Source organism: Canis aureus, chromosome 10 (genome assembly GCF_053574225.1).
Source record: "Canis aureus isolate CA01 chromosome 10, VMU_Caureus_v.1.0, whole genome shotgun sequence".
Lineage (NCBI taxonomy): Eukaryota > Metazoa > Chordata > Mammalia > Carnivora > Canidae > Canis > Canis aureus.
Genome location: NC_135620.1, coordinates 72,274,132 through 72,300,377, shown reverse-complemented (window position 1 = coordinate 72,300,377; position 26,246 = coordinate 72,274,132). Strand labels below are relative to the sequence as shown.

At 41.4% G+C, this 26,246-nt stretch overlaps 1 protein-coding gene across 7 annotated transcripts in view; it reads left to right on the top strand.

The window, feature by feature from the left end:
- Positions 1 to 26,246, top strand: part of ASTN2 (astrotactin 2) — an 850,745-nt gene that overhangs the window by 685,311 nt on the left and 139,188 nt on the right. For all 7 annotated transcript variants that reach the window (XM_077913090.1, XM_077913089.1, XM_077913088.1 and 4 more), the window contains 2 exons: positions 13,556 to 13,689; positions 15,278 to 15,426. In XM_077913090.1, coding sequence (XP_077769216.1) covers positions 13,556 to 13,689; positions 15,278 to 15,426 — 283 coding nt within the window. The remainder of the gene's footprint in view (positions 1 to 13,555; positions 13,690 to 15,277; positions 15,427 to 26,246) is intronic.

The window sequence follows — 26,246 nt, the reverse complement described above, 5'->3', positions numbered from 1 at the left end:
CCCACAGGCCCAACCATGGAATCCTTCTCAGCTGGAGCGACTGCATCCTTTAGATGCCTCCTAAGGGAAAATGGGCGTACTGGAAAAGTGAGGTCACCAGTGGCCACGGAAGAGAAATTTTGTAGTCCTTTACTCAGAAACTCACCATTAAATTAAGCTAGAATTTAGCGACATATAAACTCCACAATTTTGGACAAATCTTCCAGTTGAAACCTTCCCACTCGCCTCCCATCTCCAGATGTTCTCACCACAGGGGAGAGGAGTTACTATCTGTCAAAGGACAGCAGGCCATAGAAGGCAGGTCTTGCCTATTGGGTGGGGCTGGGAGCCTTGGCTAAAAGCTTCCCTTAGGAAAAGTGTGAGTTCCATCCAGGTTTTCCCTTCTAGGACTGAGTGGGCCAGGAGCAACGCCTTATAGGAGACAGGCTGAGAGAAGGAGCTGTTCTCTGAAGAACTTGGATTTGTACAAGACTAAGAAGCCCTTGGCAGTTCAAGGTCACAAGGCAAGATGCCTTGGGAAGATGACTCATGATTAGATGGATGAGGCTACTGATATGGCTGCGTCTTCTCCCTGGAGTTATAACTGATGTTTCCTGTTGCTCATAATTGGTCTGCTATTCATCACTTTCACAACTGCTATCAGCTCAGTGACAGGCAGGACAAATGGTCTGGAGATAGTTTGGAAAAATGTAAGCACAATCTATTGCCCTGGTGATTGAGAAGGTCTACTAGGATAACATAGATTAGACATCCCAAGCGCTCTCAGTCTTCTATTCCTCAGTTGGCCACTCATCTGCATGACATTTAGTCATGCAACAAACATTTATGAAGTACCTATCCTGGGCCAGGAGCTTCTGGTAAAATAAGGCAAGGAAAATTTCAGTGGAGAGGATAGGCATATAAATAAATAATTCAGTGAAATATTATATCTTACTTCAGATATGTTGTCCAAGATTCAATGGAAGCCTTCAGTTCTGCTGGGAAATCAGAAAGGGGTTTCCGGAGAAGATGGCAGTAGTAGTGGGTCTTAATGGTAGAATGGAGGAAAGGCCTTCTAGGATGACAAAAGTTTCTTACTTGTCTGGTCTATGACAAGTGGTTTGGTGTCACTGGTATGTAGGACTGGGGCAGACTGCAGTGGTGGGACATGAGGCTTGTTGTTGGACATATTTGTGGGAAGGGCCTTTTGGGCCAGGCCAAGAACAGAGTATTTATACTCCTCTTGGTCAAAGCTCTTTCATTGGTGGGAAGTAGAGACCCACTGAAATATTTTAAGGAAAAAATGGAGAAAATATTATAATGATATAATTGATGTCTCATGTAAGCCAAGCGCAGAGAACACAGCAGAGCCCCCAGCATCTAGGAAGCTACTCTCAGTAATAACTCTGGAGCCTGCCATCTCTGCTTCTCTCTCTTTCTCTAACTCCCTTCCTGACATTTTCTGGTCTCTGTGAAAGCAGCTCAACATGCCAAGACCCTGCAGCCAAGTTTAGCTTTATATCTCATGCCAGTTCAAGCACTCACAGACCTATGACCATTTGAATCTAATTCCTGGAGCCGGGGGTGGGGGCAGGAAACCCTAATTGGTCCAGGTTAGGCGAAGTGATGAATTTTGGTCCCACCACCCTTGGATAAAGCAACAGGATTATTTAGTTCAAATATGACTGCCAAACTGTTCATTGTATCTGATACCTGAATTATATCTATTAAAAAAAATCCTGTAGGTTTTTATTCTCAAGCTGAAGTACCTTAACTTAGAGGGATACACTACGGTATGCCAAAATATACCCAAAGCCACAAGATAAAGAGACAGGGGACTCTTGAACTAATAGTCTATAAGAATCACCCGGGAGTACATTAAATCCAATTCTGGATCACCTCTCCCAGGATTCTGGCTCATTGTGACTGAGTTTGGCCAGGAATCTGAGTTTCTAGTAAGTGCTTCAGGTCATTAATAAAAGAAGAGGCTCAAAGATCACACTATGAGAAACATTTTTTTGGGAGGGGGGAAATCATTGTTTTAATAGTAAATCCAACTCAAATGTATTGTAAAGTAGAATATGCAATTTGTATACATATTTAAGAAAGAGACTTCCAAGTAATTCTGCACTAGTCCTTTCTGGATATTTGGTATGTTTTGTGTGAAAAGCTGAAAATACCCTTCCATATTTTACTGGAAGATGTGGAAGGTTTTTAAATGTTGTGAACTTTGGCTCTTAGATCTCGTAGGCTAGCTAGTCTTAGAAGTAAAGTTGGCATGTGATAGGAGCATGGAAAAGGTTAAGAACACAGAATTACCCTAAGGCCCTCGGCAGAGGAGAGATCTTCTAAGTTAAGGCCAAAAGGATAAGAGATACAACAAGATCATAACTTGATGTTCTTAACATTCATTAATTTATCATAGACTAATTGATTAATCAATTACGGAGCCCCTACTCTATGTCAGGTGCTAGGGATTAAATAATAAACAAAGCAGACAGGAGGGCTCCAATCTCAATTTGTACAGTCTATAAGAAGAGACAGATACGCAATGAAACAGACAATAAAATATCACACAGTAAAATAAGTTTTATGATAGGGGAAGGTGGGAGAAGATGTGTTACAAAGGAAGAGGTGTATTCCAGCTTGAGAGGGTCGAGGAATGTTCCCTGCAAGAGGTGGTTTCCAAGCTGAGACTTGATAGATTAATCAGTGGGGGAGATTATGGGATGGAGGAAGAGTTCCAGGAGAGGAAATAGCATATAAATGGCTAAAGGTGAGAAAACATGGCTAGAGAATGGAGTCTAAAAAGAGGAGTGGCAAGAGGTGATGCTGGAAGGAGAAGCAGAGATTTGAGGGGCCTGACATCAGCACAAAGGCATCCAAATGACTCATAGCCACCAAGTGGGATGTCCCACAATCTGTGGCCAGGAGGCCAACCATGGAGGGCTCAGGTCATCAGAGAGGTCCAGGACCTAGTCTGCAAGCACCTGAGCGGGATGGAGCAGCATCGGTGGGAGTTACAAATACTTCTAGCACTCATGGTGTTGCCAGAAGGTTAGAGCCTCTGCAATAAAAATATTCAACACCCTTATTTTATAGACAAGATAACTGAGTCCCAGAGAGGGAGACCGACTTGGCCAAAGTTACGCAGTTACTTACAGACAGAGCTGGGATGATCTCTCTATCCTGAGTCGCTCTTGGCAGAGAGCTTTGTGTCCAGCCTAGAATCTAGATTAGCACAATATGGAGGAGACTCTGCCAAGTATCGGATCCCTGGGTGCCATGTGTGTGTGGGGGGGAAGGTTTCATGGACAAAGATGTTTGGAAAATGCTTCCTTCTATGCATTACCTTAAGGTTTCCCATTGACCATTAATATATGAATGGCCCTGAAAAGTTCTATGTAGAACAATCTGTCTTTTTAATATAGTCTTTTCCAAATTTATTTGACCACAGAGACAACCTCTCCAACCACCTCCCCCCACCTTTTTTTTTTTTTTTGAACTTTAAAATCAGCATCCCATTGAACTCATATTCCTGGAAACACACTATGGAGTGTTGTTCTGGCCAGTCAGGGCTTAGGACTGAAGAGAACAAGGCTACCTGCTCACCCTGTCCTGTCCTGAGACTACGCCATGCACCTCAACCCCCACCTATCTTCATTACTTAAGAAAAATGGGGCAGGAAAGAGATATCCTATCTTGGGAATCAGTTTGGCGTTTGAATCCTAACTCCGAAGTATCCTAGGTTTGTGACATTGCTCAAGTCACTTGATCATACATGACCCAAAGTTTAAGTTTCAACCGTTTTCAAAGATTTCATGGAGATAGTACAACCTAATTTATAGGCTTATCTGAAGATTAAATTAGCTCATGGTGGTGACACATTTAGGAATGTGAGGAGCCGAGTTTGAATTTTGCTCTGCCAAATACTGGCTATGTAACATCGGAAAGGAACCCAAACTCTCTGGGGCCTCAGTCTTGCCCTCTCTAGAAGGAGAGTGATAGGAGGGCCCAAATCATGACATGGTGGTCCAAATAAGATGTTTCTCTTCCTGGCAGTCACCGAGCACTGTGTCTGACATATAGGTATACTCAAAAATGCTTACTGTTATTTTTAATGCATTGAAACCTAGCACTTTATTCTTTAGATGAGATGGATGGGAACTGAAATACGGGGTGAACTGACAAGAAAAATAGCTCCTTGCTCGAGGATCATATAACCTCATCATCTTGTCTCTGTACATCTTGAAAAACAGACAGCTGACAGTGCCCCATGCAGGAGCATCTCAGTGGGTTGTATATTTATTTCTCTAATATTTTTTCATTAGCAGAAGTAAGTGTGGCAAGAGGGGGGTTTGGCTGGCTTTAAATGTCTTCCCCCTGTCACCCAGATTAACAAGCTGTTCTGTTGGGCTCTCATCATTCAGGGGAGAATGGCTTGAAAAGAGAAGTTGATCCTGACAGGGGAAATTAGGTGTCATTTCTGTGATTTATGGAGCCATAGATTAAGCTGCACAATTTCTCATATAGGAAACGGGTTCTTGCCAGAGTTCCTTTGCTGTGTTGCCTTGTGAATAGGGGGATCTGATACAGAAGCTGAAAAGGACGGGTGGGACCAGAGAAGTCAGGGGCCAAAGCTTGGGATTTGAAGTTAGAGACTCAGCTCTATTGTGTTCTATTTGGGGGGCACTGGGCTGCTGTCTTCTCTGACTCTATACTTGCTCATCTCTAAGGATTACTGCAGAGCGTAAGAGCTGCACATCCGAAAGTTGTTGAGAGGCATAGGAAGGCTCGAGCATCAGGGTAGAATAAGGATATGGCTAATATCTTTCACTTCCCTTCATGCTCATACCTCTCTTTCTTCAAAAAACATCCATGGGATGCTCACAGGCTGGTGAGACCTTTTCTACGAAAAACATGCTAGCTGGCAGGAGGTTTTAAATACAGACTTTATTTTCTCTTGATTAGTTTTAGTTTTTCAGCGAAATTGGACATGAAGTACAAAGCGTTCCTGTATACTTCATGCCCCCCACACTGCCCCGTCCAGCAGAGTCTCCACCCCCCCCCCCCAATCATAATCTCAAATTGCACTGGAACATTTGTTACGATTGACGAACCTATACTGACACATCATTATCAGCCAAAGTCCATAGTTTATACGAGGGTTTGCTCTTGGTGTGCATTCTGAGTTTTGACAAATGTATAATGATGTATATCCACCAAGTAGCATACAAAATGGTTCAACTACCCTAAAATCCTGTGCTTTCCTTTCACCCGGCTCCTGCCAATCACTGACCCTTTTACTGTCTCCCTAGATTTGTCTGCTGGTAAGAACTATTAAAGGATCCCAGACAGTATGTCTAGGATGAGAAAATTGTGGGCAGTTTAGAGAAAAAGTAAAATCCAGGACATGAATCAGAAAATTATCAGAACCAGCAATGCTGGGGAGTGTATATACAAGTCGAAGACATTATGGGACATTAAGGCCAAGAGAGGGGAAATGACTTACTGAGGTCACATAGCAAGTTAGTCAGGAAAGGTTAGAGTCCCTGGGGTTCTGCTGTCTTAGGCACTTGACTTTTTTCATGCTCTATATCCTCTTCCTGTGGAATTTTATTCACGCCTGTGGCTGCTATTACATTGAGCCATGGGACATTGCTGACATTTGACTTACAAAAATGGAAATTACACACGGTATTTTCATAGGTCTATTCCCATGGATACAGTGAGAGATCACAATATATACTAAGGGTGGAAGGAATCAGGGGTGTAAATAACATTAAAAAAGAAAACATGGATTGTCTCCATCAAAGTTTGTATTTGGAGGCTTCATGTTTCAGAGCACAGGCTCTAGAGCTAGAGTTCCTGGGTTCAAATCCTGACTGTGTCTCCATGACATGCCCTATGACCTTGGGCACAAATGTAAAAGAGAACGTAATAATTCTACTTACCTCACAGGTTGTTGGGAAAATTAAATGAGCTGATATATCTTTTTTTTTTTATTGGAGTTCAATTTGCCAACATATAACATAACACCAAGTGCTCATCCCATCAAGTGCCACCCTCAGTGTCACCCAGTCACCCCCACCCCCCGCCCACCTCCCTTTCTTCCACCCCTCGTTCGTTTCCCAGAGTTAGAAGTCTTTCATGTTCTGTCTCCCTCTCTGATATTTCCCACTCATTTTTTCTCCTTTCCCTTTTATTCCCTTTCACTATTTTTTATATTCCCCAAATGAATGAGACCATATAATGTTTGTCCTTCTCCGATTGACTTATTTCACTCAGCATAATACCCTCCAGTTCCATCCACGTCAAAGCAAATGGTGGGTATTTGTCGTTTCTAATGGCTGAGGAATATTCCATTGTATACATAAACCACATCTTCTTTATCCATTCATCTTTTGATGGACACCGAGGCTCCTTCCACAGTTTGGCTATTGTGGACATTGCTGCTACAAACATCGTGGTGCAGGTGTCTTGGAATTTCACTGCATGAGCTGATATATCTACTGTACTTAGAGCTATTGTGAGGAGTAATACATGGAAAGGGTAAGGGTGCTTAGCTTGTGGTAAGCACTCAATAAATGTCCTCTCATCAGTGAGAATGTTACTTGCCCATAATGGTTGTGGCTGAGAGAATGGGCTTCAGGATCAAATGTAACCGGAGTTCAAGTTGTCATTCTACCACTTTATAGCTGGTGACTCTGACTAGGCCACTTCACCCTTTGAACCTCAGTTTCTTCATCCGTACAATGGGGATGGTAACAGCAGAATCTGCTTCATAAGGTAGCCATAAGATTAAATAAGATAACGTGTATTAAAGAACTCAGTACATTCTCAGTAAGTATTGTCAGTATGGTTGTTTCCTGTCTAGCAGCATAATAGATGAGTAGCTTGAAGCCAGATCCAAATGTAGGCAGCCTCATGTAGTGAAGGTTATTGATATGAAAATCTTGGTTTATTCTCTGCCAGATTCTTGTGGTGTAAACTCGGACAAGTCTCCTCCCCTCTTTGGGCCTCTTAGCTTGCAAAATTGCAAAGGTCATTTATCACTTTTAGGGCTCTTCTAGATTGGACATACCAGGGATCTGTGGCATTGTGTATGTGTGTATGCACATTAGAGCCCTCTAGCTCCTGAGATATGTATGTAGTCTACGGTTTCTAATTCCCTTTGCTGGACTCTTTCCTAGTTGCTACCTCCTCTAAACAATCTTTCAGGATTGTTCAGAGGTGAATTACCTGCTGTCCCAGTTACGTATTGCCATGGAATCCCAGAAATTGTTGACTTAAAACAACAGTGATCATTTTATTAGTCTCTCTAATGGATCTGGGTTTGAGCTTCATAGTTCTTACTTGGCTCTCTCATGTGGTTTCAATCAGCTGGTGGATATGGCTGGAGTTATCTCAAAGGCTTCCATGCTCACATATCCGACACATGACCCTGGCTGTTGGCTGGGGCCTCAGTTAGTTCTGTTGGCTGGAATACCTCCATATGGCCTCTCCATGTGGCCTGGGCTTCCTCACAGCATGGTGGTTGGGCTCCAAGAGTGAGTATCCCCAGAGACATGATGTGGAAGCTGCCAGTTTCTTAAGGCCTGGGGCCAGAAATGGAAGCAGTAGTACTTCTTTTGGTTGCATTTATAGAGCCTGGACCCAAGGGGAGAGGACCTAGATCCCACTACATGACAAAGGAAATGTCAGAGATATCGAGAGTCATGTTTTAAAGTCACTATCCCTGCCTTCCTGCTCTGTTTGTGAATAAGAAGACTTAAGTCAACTGACATTATTTACATCTCTCCCAAATGTGTTTACACACAGGCTGCTTAATTTTGCAGTCATTGATTTGTAACAAGATGACCAACTAATCTCCTCAAGCTCAGGACATGCCAAAATGGGGAAAGGGTATTTTAGAACAAAGGCACAGCATGAGAGAAGGCTTGGCTTGTGCAGGGGATCATAGAGTGGGTACAGCGGGGAGAGCCTGGGAGAGGAGCCACAGGCGGAACAACAAAGGATTTTGTTTTGTTTTGTTTTGTTTTTATAAATTTATTTTTTATTGGTGTTCAATTTGCCAACATATAGAATAATACCCAGTGCTCATCCCATCAAGTGCCCCCCTCAGGTCCCGTCACCCAGTCACCCCCACCCCTGCTCACCTCCCCTTCCACCACCCCTAGTTCGTTTCCCAGAGTTAGGAGTCTCTCATGTTCTGTCTCCCTTTCTGATATTTCCCACTCATTTTTGCTAAGTGAAATAAGTCAATCGGAGAAGGACAAACATTATTATATGGTCTCATTCATTTGGGCAATACGAAAAATAGTGAAAGGGAATAAAGGGGAAAGGAGAAAAAATGAGTGGGAAATATTAACAAAGGATTTTGAATGTCAGGTTAAGAAGCAGCAGAGGCTTTAACCAGAAGGAGGTGGGACTTTGAAGGAGTCCAAGCAAGAGGGTGGAATCAGCCATGATGTTACAGAAAACTGGGAGAGGAGGTGCTGGAAAAGGTGACACTGGAGCTTGAAGGCCAGTCCAGAGGCTACGACAATCGCCTAGAGAGGAGATTCAAACAGCCACAGGACCGATCTTAATAGCACCGTGGAGATAACAAAATCCATTAAGCTTTGAGTGAGGACTTCAGGGCACGCTTTTTGGTCAGACAGACCAGAATCATCTCAGTATCAAAAATAACAGACCTGGAGTCAGCCTCTGAGTATGATTTGCACTGTAAAAATAAAGTCATTCTAAATACAGAGCATGAAATTTAATTCACGGGTTTAGTGACATTCTATATAGATGGTCCCAAGTATCTTAGTCAAATACAGAGTATTAAAGTTAAGATTGCTAAGACATTGTCGGAATTTTATAGCTGGAAGAGCCCCCTTCTTTGGTATTCCCAAAGGCCTCCTGTGTGTATTACTTCATAGCATTTGAATAAATAGTATTTATTATGATTATGTCTTCACCATTAAACTGTGAGTCCTTTGAAGTTAGCTACTGGGTCTTGTTCAACTCATTTTTTAGCATCTAGACAGCAGATGGTATGGAGTAGGAAGATCAGTGAATGTTTACTGAACTGAACTAAACTTTCAAAAATATATCTTCCGTGTCCTCATTTTACAGATGGAGAAATTAAGGCTTAAAGAGAGGGATAACTCAATAATTTAAACGAGGCAAGTTCAAATGGGGAAGTAACCATCGAGTCAGAAATAAATCCTAGTTTATTTTGATTGCTTAACATTTTTGTGGCTGTTTTCTCCTCCTGCCCTGTTTGGTTTGCTAGCTAATTAGCCAGAAGTTGGAAGCATTTCTTTGTTATGAAAACCAATGGTCATGCAAATGCAGTCCTTACCCGTGTTTAAGTACAGGATTTGTTTCTTAAGTCCCTTCGCTGACTCCAAAGCCAGGAGTCAACAATGCCTCCAGTGTAAGGTTTCATCTTCCTCTGAGAACATGCACACACACACACACACACACACACACACACACACACATGCACAAGGACTCGCAGGCACACAAACAGCACATAAGCACGTGATCTAAAACAGAGCAGCTGAAAAGGATGTTTTGGATGAAATCTTGGCATTTATGGTTCCTGTGTGACCTGGGAAGGTCCAGGGTGCCAGGATTCAGATGGACTTCAGTTCAAGTCTTCCGTGCTCACTTGTGAATGAGGATAGGACGTCCATCTCAAAGAGTAATTTTAGGATTAAATGGAGGAATAGAATCATTTCATCACAGAGCTGCTCCCTCACCTTGGACCAACCCACTTGCCTTTCCCAGCCACTGTATCTGATCTGTCAAATGGATTAGATTAGATGATTTACAGAGTCCCTTGAAGCTGGAACATTCTATGATTCTCCTCCCCTGGGATGGAATTGGATTCGGGATGGGATGTTGCAAGGGCTGGAGACATAAGGAAAGAGTGATCCTGTCCTGACACAATGCTGGCTTCTGCTGCCTAGCCAGGGCTCCCTCTTTGATGTAGGCCTTTTATCAGGGTGTGTTTGTGCTCTCTCCAGGGTTTGCCTGGCCACTGCACCAGTCCCCATTCTGTTCCTCATGGTTTGGGGAAGAGCCAGTAGATGTGGAGATTCCCAGGCAGGGTTTCTTCCCAAGAGCAGCTTGGATGGTGAAACTCACAAAGTCCGGAGAGATTTCCTGTTTTGTTTTGCACAAGCTCAAGCGACTATTGATTACAAAACACACACTCACACAAAAACAAAAACACATACACAAACAAAACAGGATGTTCTCTCTCTCCTCTCATTGCTAGAGTCAAAGCCATCTCTTACCATCTGGGTCACTTTCACCCGTGGCCCTGGATTTCACCATTGTAGTATTAAGCCCTTAGTGCTGGCTGGAGATGTTACGGAATCTGAAGCCATTCTGCACATTAATTTTAGTAAAAGGGAACCTGCAGATGGAGGGAAAAGAAGGTCCTTCAGTCAGCATGACCTCACGTGATCCCATTTGGTTTCTGTCCTCATGAGACCTCACCCCCTCCCCACCCCCACCTCGTACTGAATAACAGACATTTATTTCCAATACAGGTTCTGACTTGTAGCAGGAATAGTGCGATTACTGTGTGCCACACTCTGACCTATGTACTTTATATGCAAACGCTGAGAGAGATGGGCTTAAAAAAATTCTTATTCACTTGAAATTTGATTTTTAACTAGGCATCCTGTATTTTTATTTACTGAATCTGGCAACCTTAGTTGGGGTTTACCCCCACTGCCCCACTTGGTTAAATAGAAAAGGGCTGTGCTTGTGAGTCACAGCGATCTGGGTTGGGATTTTACTTCCACTATTTAATTGCTGTGTGATCTTGGGAAAACCGCTTCACTGCTCTAATTCCCAGTTCTTTCACCTGTGAGTGAAGGTCATACTATCTGTATCTCAGTACCATTGTGAGGAATATATTTTTTTCAATGCCCTTAAAACACTTACACTGTGTAATAGGTGCTTCATGAACATTAGTTTTTATAATTCTTTTCAAAATGTCTTTAGTCACTACTCTTAATTCAGAAGAAGTTAGAGGGGATCCCTGGGTGGCACAGCGGTTTGGTGCCTGCCTTCGTCCCAGGATGCGATCCTGGAGACCCGGGATCGAATCCCACTTCGGGCTCCCGGTGCATGGAGCCTGCTTCTCCCTCGGCCTGTGTCTCTGACTCTCTCTCTCTGTGTGACTATCATAAATAAAAATAAAAAAAAGAAGAAGAAGTTAGATCATTTGTTCAGTTCCTAGCAGAGAATATGGGTGAGAACATTCAGCAGTAATATTGGAGTCTCCTCATCAGATGCACCGAGGGAAATATGGTGGAAGCTCACACAATAGCATTCTTTTTGTTGTTGTTGTTGTTGTTTGTTTGTTTGCCTGCCTTTTCCTCTGAAAAGCTTTATTGTGTCCATTTGGCCCAGGACTTGGGAAATGGGTCTGGGGTGGTTAAAAAGCTGCCTACTGGATGCAGGGAGAGACTTAGGTAGAAGCCCCTACATCAGGAGGGATGCCAGGGAGGGTCCTCCTAAGCTACTGAGTTTCAGAGGCTTGGAATTGTGCTTAATGGTAAGCCTTTCAAAGAGATACTAGCCCAGCCCTGCCACGGGGTCAGCCAGCATGACAAGAGGAGTCAGGTGGTTGCCATCTTTTTTTTTTTTTTTTAAGATTTTATTTATTTATTTATGACAGAGAGAGAGAGAGAGAGAGAGAGAGAGAGAGAGAGGCAGAGACACAGGCCGAGGGAGAAGCAGGCTCCAAGCAGGGAGCCTGACGCGGGACTCAATCCCGGGACTTCCAGGATCATGCTCTGGGCTGAAGGCAGGGCTAAACTGCTGAGCCACCCCACACCTGAGTCTTTGACAATGCAGGCTGCAAAACGACACCTGGGTAACCAGGTGTCCATAGTTACAGGCAGCGTGAAACTTTCATTTTAAAAAGAACAAAGAAAGTAACATAAAAGAAAAAGAAAGGACATAGGGTGTGTTTCCTGGTAAAAGGGTAAGAGACTAGTATTCTCTAAAGTCCGTAAGTTTAAAAAAGAGCTGTCAAACATTCTGAATCCCCAGGGCCTTGAAACATCGGTGTAAATGGAATGACTAGAGCACGAAGCACACCCAAACCTGAGCCTGAGCCTAATGATGTTTTTCAGTGTCCATTTATTTATTCAGCAAATATTGACTGGATATCTGGGCCAGGTCCTGTGAGAATGCTTGTGTGAATAAGGCATGGCCTGTACCCTTGGTGCGGTCAGAATCTGTTGCGGAAGGCAGGCAACGGAATGTGACAGTAGGTGTGGTCTAGTGTGTTTAGTGTGTTATGGTGTCCAAGAGAGGAGCATGATTCAAGGCTTAAGAAACTTAAGAACCCTTAAGACGTAGGGTTCCCGGAGCAAAGGAATGTTTCATTGAAGACCAAAAGAGTGAATTGGAGTATAGGGAAGGGGGCAGGGAATGTTCCAGCAGGGAGAAAAGGTTTTTTTTTGTTTTTTTGTTTTTTTTTTTTTTTTTAATTAAAAAACAATGAGGCACATTGCAATTCTCTAGAATGTTAATCATAATTTATAGCAAGGGTCAGCAAACTGTCTAGACCAAACTTAGCCTGCTTCCAGTCTTTGTAAATAAAGCTTTATCAGAACACAATTATGCCCCTTCATTTAAAGTATTATCTACATCGATTTCATGAATGCAAAGGTAGAGCTAACTCACTGTGGCAGAGACTACCTGGCCACAAAGCCAAAATTATTTGCTATCTGGCCCTTTACAGAAGCAATTTATTGTCTCCTAATTTAGAGCATGTTTTCCATAAGCAGGAATTTTCTGTTGGTGGGTATGTTAGTGGTTGCATGAGGGTGGACCGTAGCATGCAAGGAAAAGTCAGAGGAGTGGTGAACAACAATACCGTGGAAGTGGTCAGGAGCTGGAGTAAAGATCTTATACTTTATCCTGAGAGCTATGGGGAGCCTCTGAAGGTCTCTACGCAGGGAAGTGAGATGGTCAGCCATGTGCAAGAAGCAGCACAGCAACAGGTGGTGACTACACTTGCTGTGGTAGGCTCTGAGCAGTGTACGGAATGGTTGAGTCCTTCCATTGTACACTTGATGCTACTAAAACACTGTTAATTATACTTCAGTTAAAAAAAAAAAAAAGAGTTGGGGCAGGGTCTGGAGCCACACTGCTTTTATCAGATGCCCGCTCTCTCACTGGTTGTGAACCGCAGGCAAGTTATTTCTGTGTGCCTCAGTTTTCCAATTGGTAGAAGGGGAAATGATAATGGTAATAATAATTATATCCATTGCATGAGGTTAAATTGGTTAATCTGGGCCCCAGAGGAGGTTCTTAGTGGTTGTTGTTAATATTGTCCTGCGTCAATGATCATTCTGGCTGAGGGGGAGAGAACGACGGCTCAAAACAGGAGAGCCTGGTGGTAGAGTGTGAGGTGTTTGGGCGAGAGATGGTGTCCCGTGCCGAGGTGGATTGCTGTGAAGCTTGGGTCAGCTGTTGTGGTCACTGGAACCTTCACTCTCAATCTCTCCACCATGGTCATCATCATCTCTTCTGCCCTCCTTTATTCCAGGCTTTCAAGAGTGCACTGATGAGCTCCTACTGGTGCTCAGGGAAAGGGGACGTGATCGATGACTGGTGCAGATGTGACCTCAGCGCCTTTGATGCCAGTGGGCTCCCCAACTGCAGCCCCCTCCCGCAGCCAGTGTACGTATGTATGGTCCTCTTCCTTTGGCCACCCCTTGTCATGGAATCACCAGTTCTGTCCTGCCAGGCCAGGCCGGGGCTTGCATGAGCATGTCACCAGATGAAGTTGCTGGGCCCTGCCTCCTTCTTTGAGAAAGTGGGGAGTTTTGGCAGCATAGAAACTGGCTTTTTAAAATGCTAACCTGAAAAAAAAAAAAATAAATAAATAAATAAATAAAATGCTAACCTGGGTTTATCATTACTTCCTCACTCAACTGCTCAGAGAGGTTTACAGGGCCCTGACTGTTGCTTTATCAGTGCCTGTGGTGGACATTGGGGCCACTGAGATGAAGAGAGTGTAGAACCTTTTCAAAGGAACATCACTTCGTTCATTCAACAAATAATTTCTGAACACCTGCTATGTGTCAGACATTGGGGAATTCATCAGTGAACAAGACAGTCTGTGCCCTTAGGGAGCTGGCCATTTAGTGAGGGGACATATATCAAAGCAAAAAACAGGAAAATATGATACAGTTTAAAAAGTTAATAAAAACATGAAAGAAAAACAAACAGGTGCTGGAAGAGAAAATAATGGGGGTTGGTGTGTTGGAGGGGAGGGACTTAGGGAATCCTCTCTGAAAAGACCTGAATTAGAGTAGTTTTCCAGATAATAAATGGTAACAGTCATAGTTCAGGCAATAGGAAGAGCACATGTGAAAATCCTGATGTGGGAAATTGACCCTTCAAAGAATTAAGAGAAGGTCATCTTGACTGAGGGAGTGGGATTAAGACCGTGCTGTGAGGAGCATAGGAGAGTGGGACAGGAGCCAGTATGGGGGAACCAAAGTTTCCTAACATGTCTGTGTGTGTGTTGGGTAGATTATGCTGTAAGATGGTTCTTGAAGAGGCGTGGTTTAGTGTAGTGGAAAGAGAGAAGGAACTGAGCTGGGGACAAGCAAAGTTACTACCATCACGGTTCTGTCCCCAACTTGCAAATACTTTTCTTGCAAATAAGTAAGGAGTAAGGAGTAAGGAGTCTGGACCTTACTCCCCCATCTGTGAAATGAGGTGATTATACTTCTCAGCCTCTAAGGACCTCTCCAGTTCTAACCTTCAATCATTCTGCTATGCCTTACCTTATAAAAGGATTTGCTGGGACTCCTGCCCTCTCCGAGGGAGTATCGATTCAAGCATATTAACAAGTTAGCTGATCTGTTGGGGGACGGGAGAGAATGGCAGGAAGGCTGAGGCTACTGTGTTCGAAGGCGTTGTCAACTGATGATGAAGCATCACTGAGAATACGGTTTAGACAGATGGAAAGCTGATCAATTTTCTGTGAGCATGTATTGTGCGCTTGGATTAATTTACTGGATCCCACATTGATGCTGAAAGGTAGCCATTCATTATCCCTATTTTATGGACAAGGAAATGCAGGCTGAGAGAGGTATACCAAGTTGCCAGAGTCCATAAAAAAGCTTGTTGGTGGGTTGAAACCGGATTTGAGCGCAGGCTGGACCCTGTGCTTTTAATCCTGAGACACTGCAGACTCTTTGGGGACCCAGACCGTACTGGCTGGCAAACAACCAACCTTCCCTGTCGCCCTCTCTAGGCTTCGTCTGTCCCCAACAGTAGAGCCCTCCAGCACAGTGGTCTCCTTGGAGTGGGTGGATGTTCAGCCAGCTATTGGGACCAAGGTCTCGGACTATATTCTGCAGCATAAGAAAGTGGATGAATATACGGATACGGACCTCTACACAGGTAAGTAGGAAGCCTGTGACTTTGCATTTTGTTGGGATAGTGTGACGGAGATGAGGAATGGATTTTCCAAATGCCTTTGGAGACTTCTTGTCATCTGATGTGGGGAAGGCATTTAAGGTTTCATTAGCAGTTGTCACTGGTGCCTATGCCCATGTTTTTTGTTTGTTTGGTGTGTTTTTTTCCATAGGATTTTCAGTAGGGTAAGATAGTAAATTGTAGTCAAAGGGATTTCTGATTCTCTGAGTTCAAGTCCTCTCTCAAGGGGTTAGTTAATTCAGAAGAGGACTTACCCTTTTCTGCTTGGAAAGGCCTATAGGTCACATGCTTGAATCCTGAGTCTGAAATATATTCTCTCTGGGACTGAAATTTAAAAATTCAAGGAATTGCCTTTTCTGGTGAGACACATCTCCAGTGAGATAGTTTTGAGGAAGAGGGATTTGGAAATGATGCAGGCATAAAGAAGATGAGGAAAGGGACTTTTTAAGAGTGGTAGGATGGTTATAGCTCTTGAGTGTTCTCCTTGAGTTCTGAATGTCTGACGTACCTGAGAAGCTGTGCCATCCTGGAGGTGGGCCCTGTGGGGGCTGGTTTTGCTCCAAGGCAGGTTGGGAGTCTGGGTCTGTGGTAGGTAGCCTAACGCTGGGACCAACTGGAGCCTGGGCCACAGGGACTGCCCCTGGGCCTGTTGGAACTGGCAGGCACCAGGATGGTTTGGGAGTCTGAGTTCATGGGAGCCCGGCATCATGGAATTTTCTGGGGCCTTGATAGTTGGAGGCTCAAGCCAGGGTCCTGGGGTTCTAAGAGCCTGCTAGGAGCCACCTACATTCAAGGAAGTTGGCCTGGTGCCTGGAGCAGGGTAGTTACAGGGTTTGTAGTGATGTCAGGCACACACTCTTCTCTCTCTTTCTTCCATGGGATGGTTTCTCTCTCTGTATTGGACGTCCAGTCTTGGGGGAGGGTTGCAACAGTGGATCTGTCTTTCCTAACCTGCTTAATATAGCTTTTCCCAATTTTTGCTTCACCCAGGTGCTATAATCCCTTATCTAGAAACCTTAGTTCCGTGGAGGTATTTTTCTGCATGTGTAGTTGTTGAAATTGATTTTGGGGGGGTGAGGGGGGCAAAGGAACAACTGACATTATTTTTTTTAACTTCATTCTACAAACGATTACCAGCCTTGGTTTTACAGTCCAAGTGAGTCCTGAAGAGATGTGACTTTCCCAAAGTCCTACAACCAGTACCTGGTAGAGCCAGGCTTTGCAATCAGGTCTTACTCCTAGCACAGTGTTGGTTCTTTATGTAACATCATACTTAATGATGAAAGACTAAACGCTCATTTGCTGAGAGATTTTTGTTTTGTTTTCATTAGAAATGGAATTTTAATGTTCTGAGTCTATGACCATGATCATATAATTTATGTTTCTTAGTTTGTTAATATGATAAATTACATTAAAAATATGATAAATTACATTGATGGATTTTCAAATGATTAAACAACCTTACATTTCCAGAGTAAATAAATCCCACATGGTCATGATGCATTCTCTCTGGGAATTCTCTCTCTATTTATATATATATATATATATATATATATATAGAGAGAGAGAGAGAGAGAGAGAGAGTTGGGTTTGATATGTTAAAACTTTGTTTAGAATTTTTGCATCTATGTTTGTGAGAGATTCTGATCTCTTGTTTTCTTGTAATACTTTTGTCTATTTTTGTTATCAGGGTTAATTCTGCCCTCACAAAATAAATTGCAAAATATTTCCCCCCTTTATCCATTTTCTAAAAGAGTTTGGGTAGAATTAATAATATTTCTCCCTTAAGTATTTAGTAGAATTCACCAGTGAAATTATCTGGGCTTCAAGCTTCCCCTGTATAAAGGTTTTAACTACCAATTTGTCTGGTTGGATACAGAGTGTTTCAAGGAATTTGTCCCTTTTGTGTAAGTTATAAAATTTACTGGCAAGAAGTTGTTCATAACATTCTATAATTATTCTTTTAATATCTGTGGAAATTATAGTAATATCACTGTCTCATTCTTGTATTTTGGTAATTTGCCTTTTCTTTTTCCTCTGATCGATCTAGCTACAGGTTATGCAATTTATTTACCTTGTCAAACCAATCAACTTTGATTTCATTGGTTTTTACTATTGTTTTCCGTTTTACTGAGTTCTGTTGGGGTCTTTGTTCTTTCTTTGGCCGAATTTGGATTTAGTTCATTCCTCTTTTTTTCCACATTTTTAAGGTAGTAGCTGAGGTTATTGATTTGAGATTTTCCTTGTAATATAAATATTCCCTCTAACTACTGCTTTAGTGGCTAACCACTGTTTGATAAGTTATATTTTCATTTTCATTCAATTCAAAGTATGTTCCAATTTCCCATTTGTTTTCTTCTTTTATTTATGGATTCTTTACTATTATATATTTGTTACTTATTTCCCAAACATTTGGGGATTTTACAGACATCTTTTTTGTTATTTAATTTTAGTTTGATTTCACTATATCAAAGAACATAACTTTAAATCTATTGAGACTGGTTTTATGGTCCTGAATCTGGTCTTATCTATTTTTAAAAATTATTTAAGAGGCAGAGAAAGTAAAAGAAAGAGCACACACACACAAGCAGAGGGGAGGGACAGAGGGAGAGGGGAAGCTGGATAAGGGGCACCATCCCAAGACCCTGAGATCATGACCTGAGCCAAAGGCAGAGACTTAACCAACTGAGCCACAGGTGCTCCAGGTCTGTCCATTTTAAGAGAGTATATATTCTGCTTTTTGTGGATGGGATATTATTTTAAATGTCAACTAGATCAAATCAGTTAATTATGTCATTCAACTCTTCTAAATGCTTTCTGATTTTCTGTCTTGTTGTATCAATATTTGAGACCTTCGTATTGAAACCTCTGACAATAATTGTAGATTTATCTATTTCTTCCTATAGTTCTATTAGTTTTTACTCCAGTTCTATCCAGTTTTTTGAAGCTCTGTTATTAAGAACACAAAGATTTAGAATCACTAGATCCCCTGATGAATTGGTCTCTTTATCACTGTGAAACGTTTGTCTGTATCCTTGTTATACTTTTTGCTATGAAATCTACTGTTATTGATACAACTACTTCAGCTTTCTTAGGATTAGTGTTAGATTGCTCTTACATTTTCCATTCTTTTACTTTTATATTATTTGTGCCTGTATATGTAAAATGTATTTCTTGTAGGCAACATATATGTAGGTCATTTTTTTATTATTTTTTAAAATCCAGTCTGATTTGTTACCTTTAAACTGAGGTATTTAAACTATTCATATTTTATGTGATATTTTTTGTGGGCAGCTTTAAGTTCATCATCTTTTTACTTGTTTTCTATTGTTTCCAGCTTTCTTTGTTTCCCTTTTATTCTTTTTCTTTTTTTTTGGATTGGGTGCTTTTATGATTCCATTTTATTTCCTTTGTTGATTTATTAACTATAAATCTTTTAAATTTTAATTTAGTGGTTACTATAGTGTTTATGTATGCATATTCAACATAACATAGTATACTGTTAAAGCTATTATACCACTCTATATATTTAGTATGGGAATCTTATAATAGTATACCTTTATTTCTTCCCACTTAGCCTTTATAGTATGTCATATATTTTGCATATATATGTATATGTTATGTTTCATAATTCATTATTGTTATTTTCCTTAAATAGTAAATTATATTTTAAAGATATTTAATAAAAATAATTTTATTCTTTACAAAAAATAATTTTATATATTTACCTATAGTTACCAATTTTGCTGCTCATCATTCCTTCACATATATAATTTCACCTGATTTTATTGTCCTGCCTGATGGGTGTCTTTTTCTATTTTATTTTAGATCTGTTAGTGATCAGTTCTTTCTGCTTTTGCTTTTAGAAGTTATTGCTGGATACAGAATTCTAGATTGACAGATTTTTCTTTTAGTAATTTAAAAGTATTGTTCCTCTGTCTTGCTTGCATTATTTGCATTGAGAAATCTGCTTTTATTCCTGTCTTTGTTCCCCTGTACATATGTACTAGTTTTGTCCTTTGACTCTAAGATCTTTTCTTTAATACAAGTTTTGAGTAATTGTATTATTTTCTTGTGCTTGAGGTTCATTGAGCTTCTTGGATGTGTGGGTTTATAGTTCTATCATATTTGGAAATCGTTCCAACCATCTTTCTTCCCCGTCAGTAACTCCAATTACATGTATTTTTGGCCATGTGAAGTGATTCTTTTTATTTTTAAAAATTCTTTCTTCTTTCTTTGTTTCATTGTTTCTAGAGCTATGTCTTCAATGCTTTCTGTAAAGTCTAACCTGTCGTTCACCCCATCTGGTGAATATTTCATCTCAGACATTATAATTTTCACCTTTAGAAGTTCAATTTGGGTCTTGTTAATATATCACATACCTTAACATTTTTGACATATGGAATAGAGTTAAAATTGTTTTAATGTCTTTATATGCTAATTCTAATGTCTGGGTCAGTTTAAATGGATTGGTTTCTCTCCTCATTATGGGTTGCATTTTCCTGCTTTTTTGTATGCCAGGTAATTTTTGACTGAATGCCAGACATTTTGATTTTTTTTTCCTTGTTGGGTGCTGGATATTTTTGTATTCCTATAAATATTTTTGAACCCTGTTCTAAGGCACAGTTAACTTACTTGGAAATAGTTTTATTCTTTTGGATCTCACTTTTAAGATTTGTTAGGTGGAGCCAGAGCAGTGTTTAGTCTAGGCCTAATTATTTCCTACTACTGAGGCAAGACCCTTCTGTGTGCTCCACACAATAGCCCATGAATTATGAGATTTTCCAGTATGCCTGGTAGGAACAGGCACTATTTTTGGCCCCTATATGTGCACTTAGCACTGTTCCATCTAATCCTCTTGAGGTAGTAGTTTCCTCACATACATTCATCAGTCTATACTGTGCTGAATAGTGAAACAAGACCTTCCTCAAATCTCTTCAATTTCTTTCTGTGTAGCTTTCTCCTCTTCATTCCTATTCCTATAGTCATTCTGGTCTCTCCTGACTGAGAACTCTGACTTCTCAGTGTAGGGAACCTTGCAGCCATCTGTCTCTGCACAGTGCCCTGGAAACTCTCTAGTGGCAGTGATCTGGGGAAATTTTAGTGCTCACATAATTTATTTTCCATCTTTCAGGATCTCTGTTCTTTGTTGCCTGAGTTCCAGTTTGAACATTATTTAAGGCTCTTTTTAATTTTTTAAAGATTTATTTATTTATCCATGAGAGACACACAGAGAGAGGCAGAGACATAGGCAGAGGGAGAAGCAGGCTCCCTGCAGGGAGCCCAATGTGGGGCTTGATCCCAGGATTCCAGGATCGCACCCCAAGCACAAGGCAGATGCTCAACCACTGAGCCACCCAGGTGTCCCTTAATGCTCTTTTCTTTTTTTAATTTGTTTCAGGCAGCAAGAAATTAATCTAGTCCCCATTTCTCCATCTACTTCAGAAATGGAAATTCAAGATTTTTACTCTTGAATGTCCAGGAACCAGCACTCCGATCCAAGAGTTTCTTTTCTTTCTTTCTTTTTCTTTTTCTTTTTTTCTTTTTTCTTTTTTTTTTTTTTTGATAGAGATGAAACTTACTTATTTTTAGGTAATGGACTGGCATCACCCCATACAGATATCACTCCTTCTTCTTCCACTTCCATCAGAAGTTTGAAGGTGATGACATAGTTACCTCCATCTTTACAGGTTCTTCTAGTCTCTTCTTGTGTGACTTGACTTGCATTCTTCCCATGGTCAATTCTTGAATTTTTTAGTGGGCAGTTATCTATAAAGAAAGAAGGCAGTGACTCTTGTGTCTTTATGATTTGCAGGCCTCCTACAGTGCGTGACATATATAGATTTTCAATGTTCAGTGAATTGATATCTATGGGTAAAACTTGATATCTATATTTGTGTATATATATAGATATAATTATCTTAATTTTTCAACTCTGACATTAGCTCCTTGAGTGCTGTATGATCTTACAGGGGCTTATATAGCCCAGAAATTAGCTGGAATACATAATAAGCCTTCTAAAATGTATCATGATCTAACTGATGCTATGGATGATTGGGGGTTGCTATCTGAAGCCAGAACTTTTTTTTTTTTTTTTTTGGCCTCTCTGCCATCTTCATGTCTCAACCATCTAGAAAGTTCACTTGGCCCAAATTTAAATATTTCAGCCCAAGGATACCTGGGTGGCTCAATTTTTTAGGCTTTGGACTCTTGATTTTGACTCAGGTAGTGATCTCAGAGTCATGGGATCAATCCCTGTATCAGGCTCTGTATTTAGAAGGAGCCTGCTTGAGATTCTCTTTCTCTATGCCCCTCTTCTTGCTCATGCTCTCTTTCACTAAAATAAGTATTTGAAATCTAAGTAAATAAATAAATCAGCTCATTTGATTGAGTTTTACCTTAGAGGATAAAAGCCTAATGAGGGAGTAATGGACTTTATAAAACCTGACTTCTTTCCGTTTCTACCACTCTGCACTGATAAATCGAAGACCAGTCATAATCTTCTCTATATCTCAGTTTCCTTATCTTTTGAATGGGAAAAATAACACTTAATAAGCTATCTTGAAGGTCGAATGCAGCACAGTTCTTGGGAAAGAGTGGGTACTAATAGATTTTAGTTGCTTCTCATTTCCATGAATTAAAAAAAAATGAAAGGAAAATTAAATGCTAGGAAGAAAACAACAAAGTAAGGTTTAAGGCTTGTTTTGGATAGAGAGTGAGGATTACTCACACATTTGGCCAGGTGAGGCCAGAATGGGGAAATGTGGGTTTTCTCCTTTGATCTCTGGATTTTTGCCAACAGCCAAGTCCAGTGCTGGAATTGTTTATTTATTTGCAAGCTCACAAGTGTGTGTGCACAGAGACACCTGCATACATACTCTTTCTCTTTCTCACTTTCTCTCTCTCACACACACAAACACACACACTTTATTGCAGCCATCTGTTAGACATCCTTTTGAACTAGCTGTTGAAATGCTCACTCTCCCTCTCTGTCTCCTTCCCCTACCCCCCACCCCTGGGTTTGGCGCTCTCTTTGTTTCTTTCAGAGAAGCCATTGCTCTGTCGGTTTGGGACTCTATTGGGAAAGCCAAACATAAGTAGCCTTCTGTTCCAGTTGTTTTGAGCAGAAGTGGGGCTTGTTTTGGGGGGTGACTAAATTCCCCACATGCTAATCTGTCATCGATATTAAAAACAGACGTCTGGTTCTCCCACGTGGCCTCATCAGAGCAATTGGCATGAGTTTCAGCCTTTTGGGCAGGGGTAGAGGCAGGGGGTGGGAATATGAAGTGGGGGCTGAGGCACAAGCAGATTTAATAAAGCCAAATCCCCTGATTGACTTATGGAGAAACTGGCTGGGAACGGGTGGGGACTTGTCTGGAGGTCACACATACAATGAGTTAGTAGCAGAGTTGGAGATAGAATGGGGATTCTGGTTTCTTTACCTGCTTTCCCCACCAAATCCAGCCATCTTTTCCCCAGTCCATATTATCTCTAGTACACTACGCTCTTGTTGAGAAAAAAACTAACCAAGAGGCAGAAGGAAATTTGGGTGTATGGGGCATCTGTATGCCTGGGCATAATGAAGTAACTAGCCATTTGGCAGCAGCTGGAGGGCTCTGACCTTCTAAGGAATGTAGCCCCTCAGACTCCTCACTTCTTGGCAGCTTTTATATATATATATATATATATATATATATATATATATATATATATATATATATCAGCTTCTGTAAATCCCAAAAGTTCAGAGTAGAAGGAGCTCAACCATTGAGTCCACCTCCCTCATAGTAAGGAACAGAAGAGTGAAGTGAGGCAGTGGAAGGATCTTCCTCACAGTCATAATCTCTCATGACACTCCCCTGCATTTTCTTTGACAATTTGCTGCAATTTTTAAAAATCTTTTAAAAATCAGAGACTTCTCTCTTGTAGCATGGGCTTTCCAGCTTCAACTTGTTTTGTTTGGTTCAAGGCTAGAAGGCCAGTTATCTCTCTTGGCCCCCACAGAGGCAGTAGGCCCTCTCCACCATTCCCTCAACCTCCTCATGGAAGGCAGCAACATCTGGAGCTGGCCAGTGCCCCTTTCTGTTTTGGCATGTGGGAGCCTGCTGGGCTGCTCCCCAAGCTGATCAGTACCAGGTTCCCCTTCTGCTAGCTCTCCGCTTTTGTATTTGTTTCCCCCTTTCTCTGCCCTATCCTGACTCTCCTTTTCTTTGCTCAATGTGGGTCTCCTCTTGATATCTGTCTCTTCCTTTGTCTCTCTCTCTTTTTTAAATTTCATGTCATCTTCTGTCTATGTCTCACTCCATCTTTTCTATGTTTGTCTCTCTGAACTGGCTTACATAGGAGCTGCTCATATCTAGATTTATCTAGATCTGGGTCAAGAATGATGTCCAGAATGGCAAGAAGACACCTCTGTCCACCCCAACCCTATTCTGTATCCTCTTCCTCCCTGTTTCCATTGAATCTAATCCAAATGAAAGACACCCCCTACCTGCACACACCTCATGCCATCTTAGACCTCAGACTAAAGGCCTTCTCAGATGAAGGCAAGAAGTTATGGAGATGGTTTTGTGTTGGGGAGTAACTGAGGGCAAGGGACAACATGGCCCCAGTTTCCCCAGGAGCTGAGAGGATGGAGGCCGCAGCAGCTGTGATAAAAGTATTGATAAAATACTGTGGAAATGAATCATAGCTCCTCAAGCAGCTTGAGCCGTGTCTCAGCCATAATCTTTGTCTGAGAAGCTAGAGGGGCCCTCACCCACCTGCCTTGGCCTGCCCTGGACCAGCTTGAGGGAGGTGATGTCATTGGAGACTGGGCCTCACTCCCTCAGCTAGAGTGGAGGGGGGGAGTGGATGAAGGAAATATGTTTTACAGGGTGAGGTACAAACCGACATGACTGCAAACATCTGGAACTGATATTAGGTCCTCAGAAAATGTTTCTGTCACTCCAGCTGCTCTTCGGATGAGAGGTTTCTAAAGTCAAGTGCCTCCAAAGGGAAAATGTACTTGGAGGATCTTAATTCTCTCCATTCCTGTATGCCACCCAGTCTGCTTTCTGTATCAGAGTTTTGGTTTTTTTTACAGTTCATAAAGAACATTCATTCATCCCATTAGTTTATATGGAGCTCTTACTATGATCCAGGCACTGCAGAACATGCTGGGCATGGAAGAGTAATAAGACAGGCATGATTCCTGTCCTCAATTAAGAGAGAGTTAGAATATAGAAAGAAATTGTTCTGTAGTATGAGAGGTGGTGAGATAATTCAGATGCTATAAGAGCACAAGATAGGGGCTTCAAACTCAGTCCAGTGGTATCAGTAAAGGCTACCTAGAGGAAGTGAGGCAATTGTTTGAGATTCTGGTCCGTAATTAATCATATTGATCAACCCCTCTTATTCAAGACTATCTGGCCAAAAAGACTGCTCTTCAGATCTCACTTCTTCCCTGCTGCTTATACATACAGTCAAGCAGAGAAAAACACACAGTTGAGAATATTTGGCACCGGTGTATCATCTGTCACCAATATCAACTGGACTCTTCATGCTACCAGGCAATCCTACTAGACTTCTCCTGTCAGTTTAGTTCCTTCTTCATCATCTTTCAACTCATGAACACCCTATCTTCACCACATCCCCCATATTAACCCATGACTCTGTTCCTTCATTCACAGAGAAAATAGTATAGGGAGTTCAACTTCCCTCTCAAATTTCAAATCTGTATGCTCCTCTCTGCATACTTGTCCACTTCCCTCATGATACAGTGTAGGAGGCATTCTTTATCCTCTCTAGAATTAGTCCTTTTATTCACATTGCATCTCATACCCTTTTAAATTCTTAAGAAACTTTACATATTATTTATCTCCCTATGTTTTATGTTTCCATCTCTATTCCTTTGTAGGTTATTTTTAACCATAATTTAAATATGCTCATAGGGTTTTCTTCTTAAGGAAACAAAACACTCCATCTTCCACCCCATTGATAGGTCTCTCTCTTTTTTAAATAATGAACACACTTTTCTAAAGTAGTTGACCCCGTTTCTTCACTTTCCACTTCCTGCTTGCCTCAGTTCACTTCGCTGTGTCTCCTATCACCAAGTTACTGACATGTTTTTCCCTGCAAATGGCTCTGTCTTCCATGTTATTGAATCCGAGGACTTTATTTATTTATTTATTTATTTGGTTGTGAACTTACTTGATATCTTTAGTCATTCTGTGAGATTGGCCATCTTATCCCGAAACCATTGCTTTTCTTGCTTTCTTTGATCACACTCTCCTGGTTTTCTGCTAGCCTCTCTGACTCCAACTCAGCCTTACTTGCTGGGTCCTCCAGTTTGCTCTTTAAATTTTAGTCCTTGGATCTTGGTTTTCTCTCTCTTCTTAATTTAAACTGTCTCTGGGCTACCACATCCACTCCCATAGTTAAAATCAGTACACCCACTGCTCTTATATTTGCATTTTAACCTCTTGCTTCTGAGCTCTCTACCCATATCCAGCTGACTGAAGGCATTTGCAGTTTGACATCTCACAAACAACCCAAACTCAACACGCCCAAACCTGAGCTTGTTACCATCTCTCCACAGATGTGCTCTTGTCCAAGTGCTCATTTACTCTCTGTGACTGGTACCACTATAAACTCTCTGTGACTGGTACCACTACAAACCACACAAACTCTTTTCTCTTGTTCATCCTTGTATTCAATTCATAATCAAGTTATTTTGCTTTGATCGACATAATCTCTTTTCCTTCCAGCTTTATTAAGGTATAATTGACATATAACATTATCTC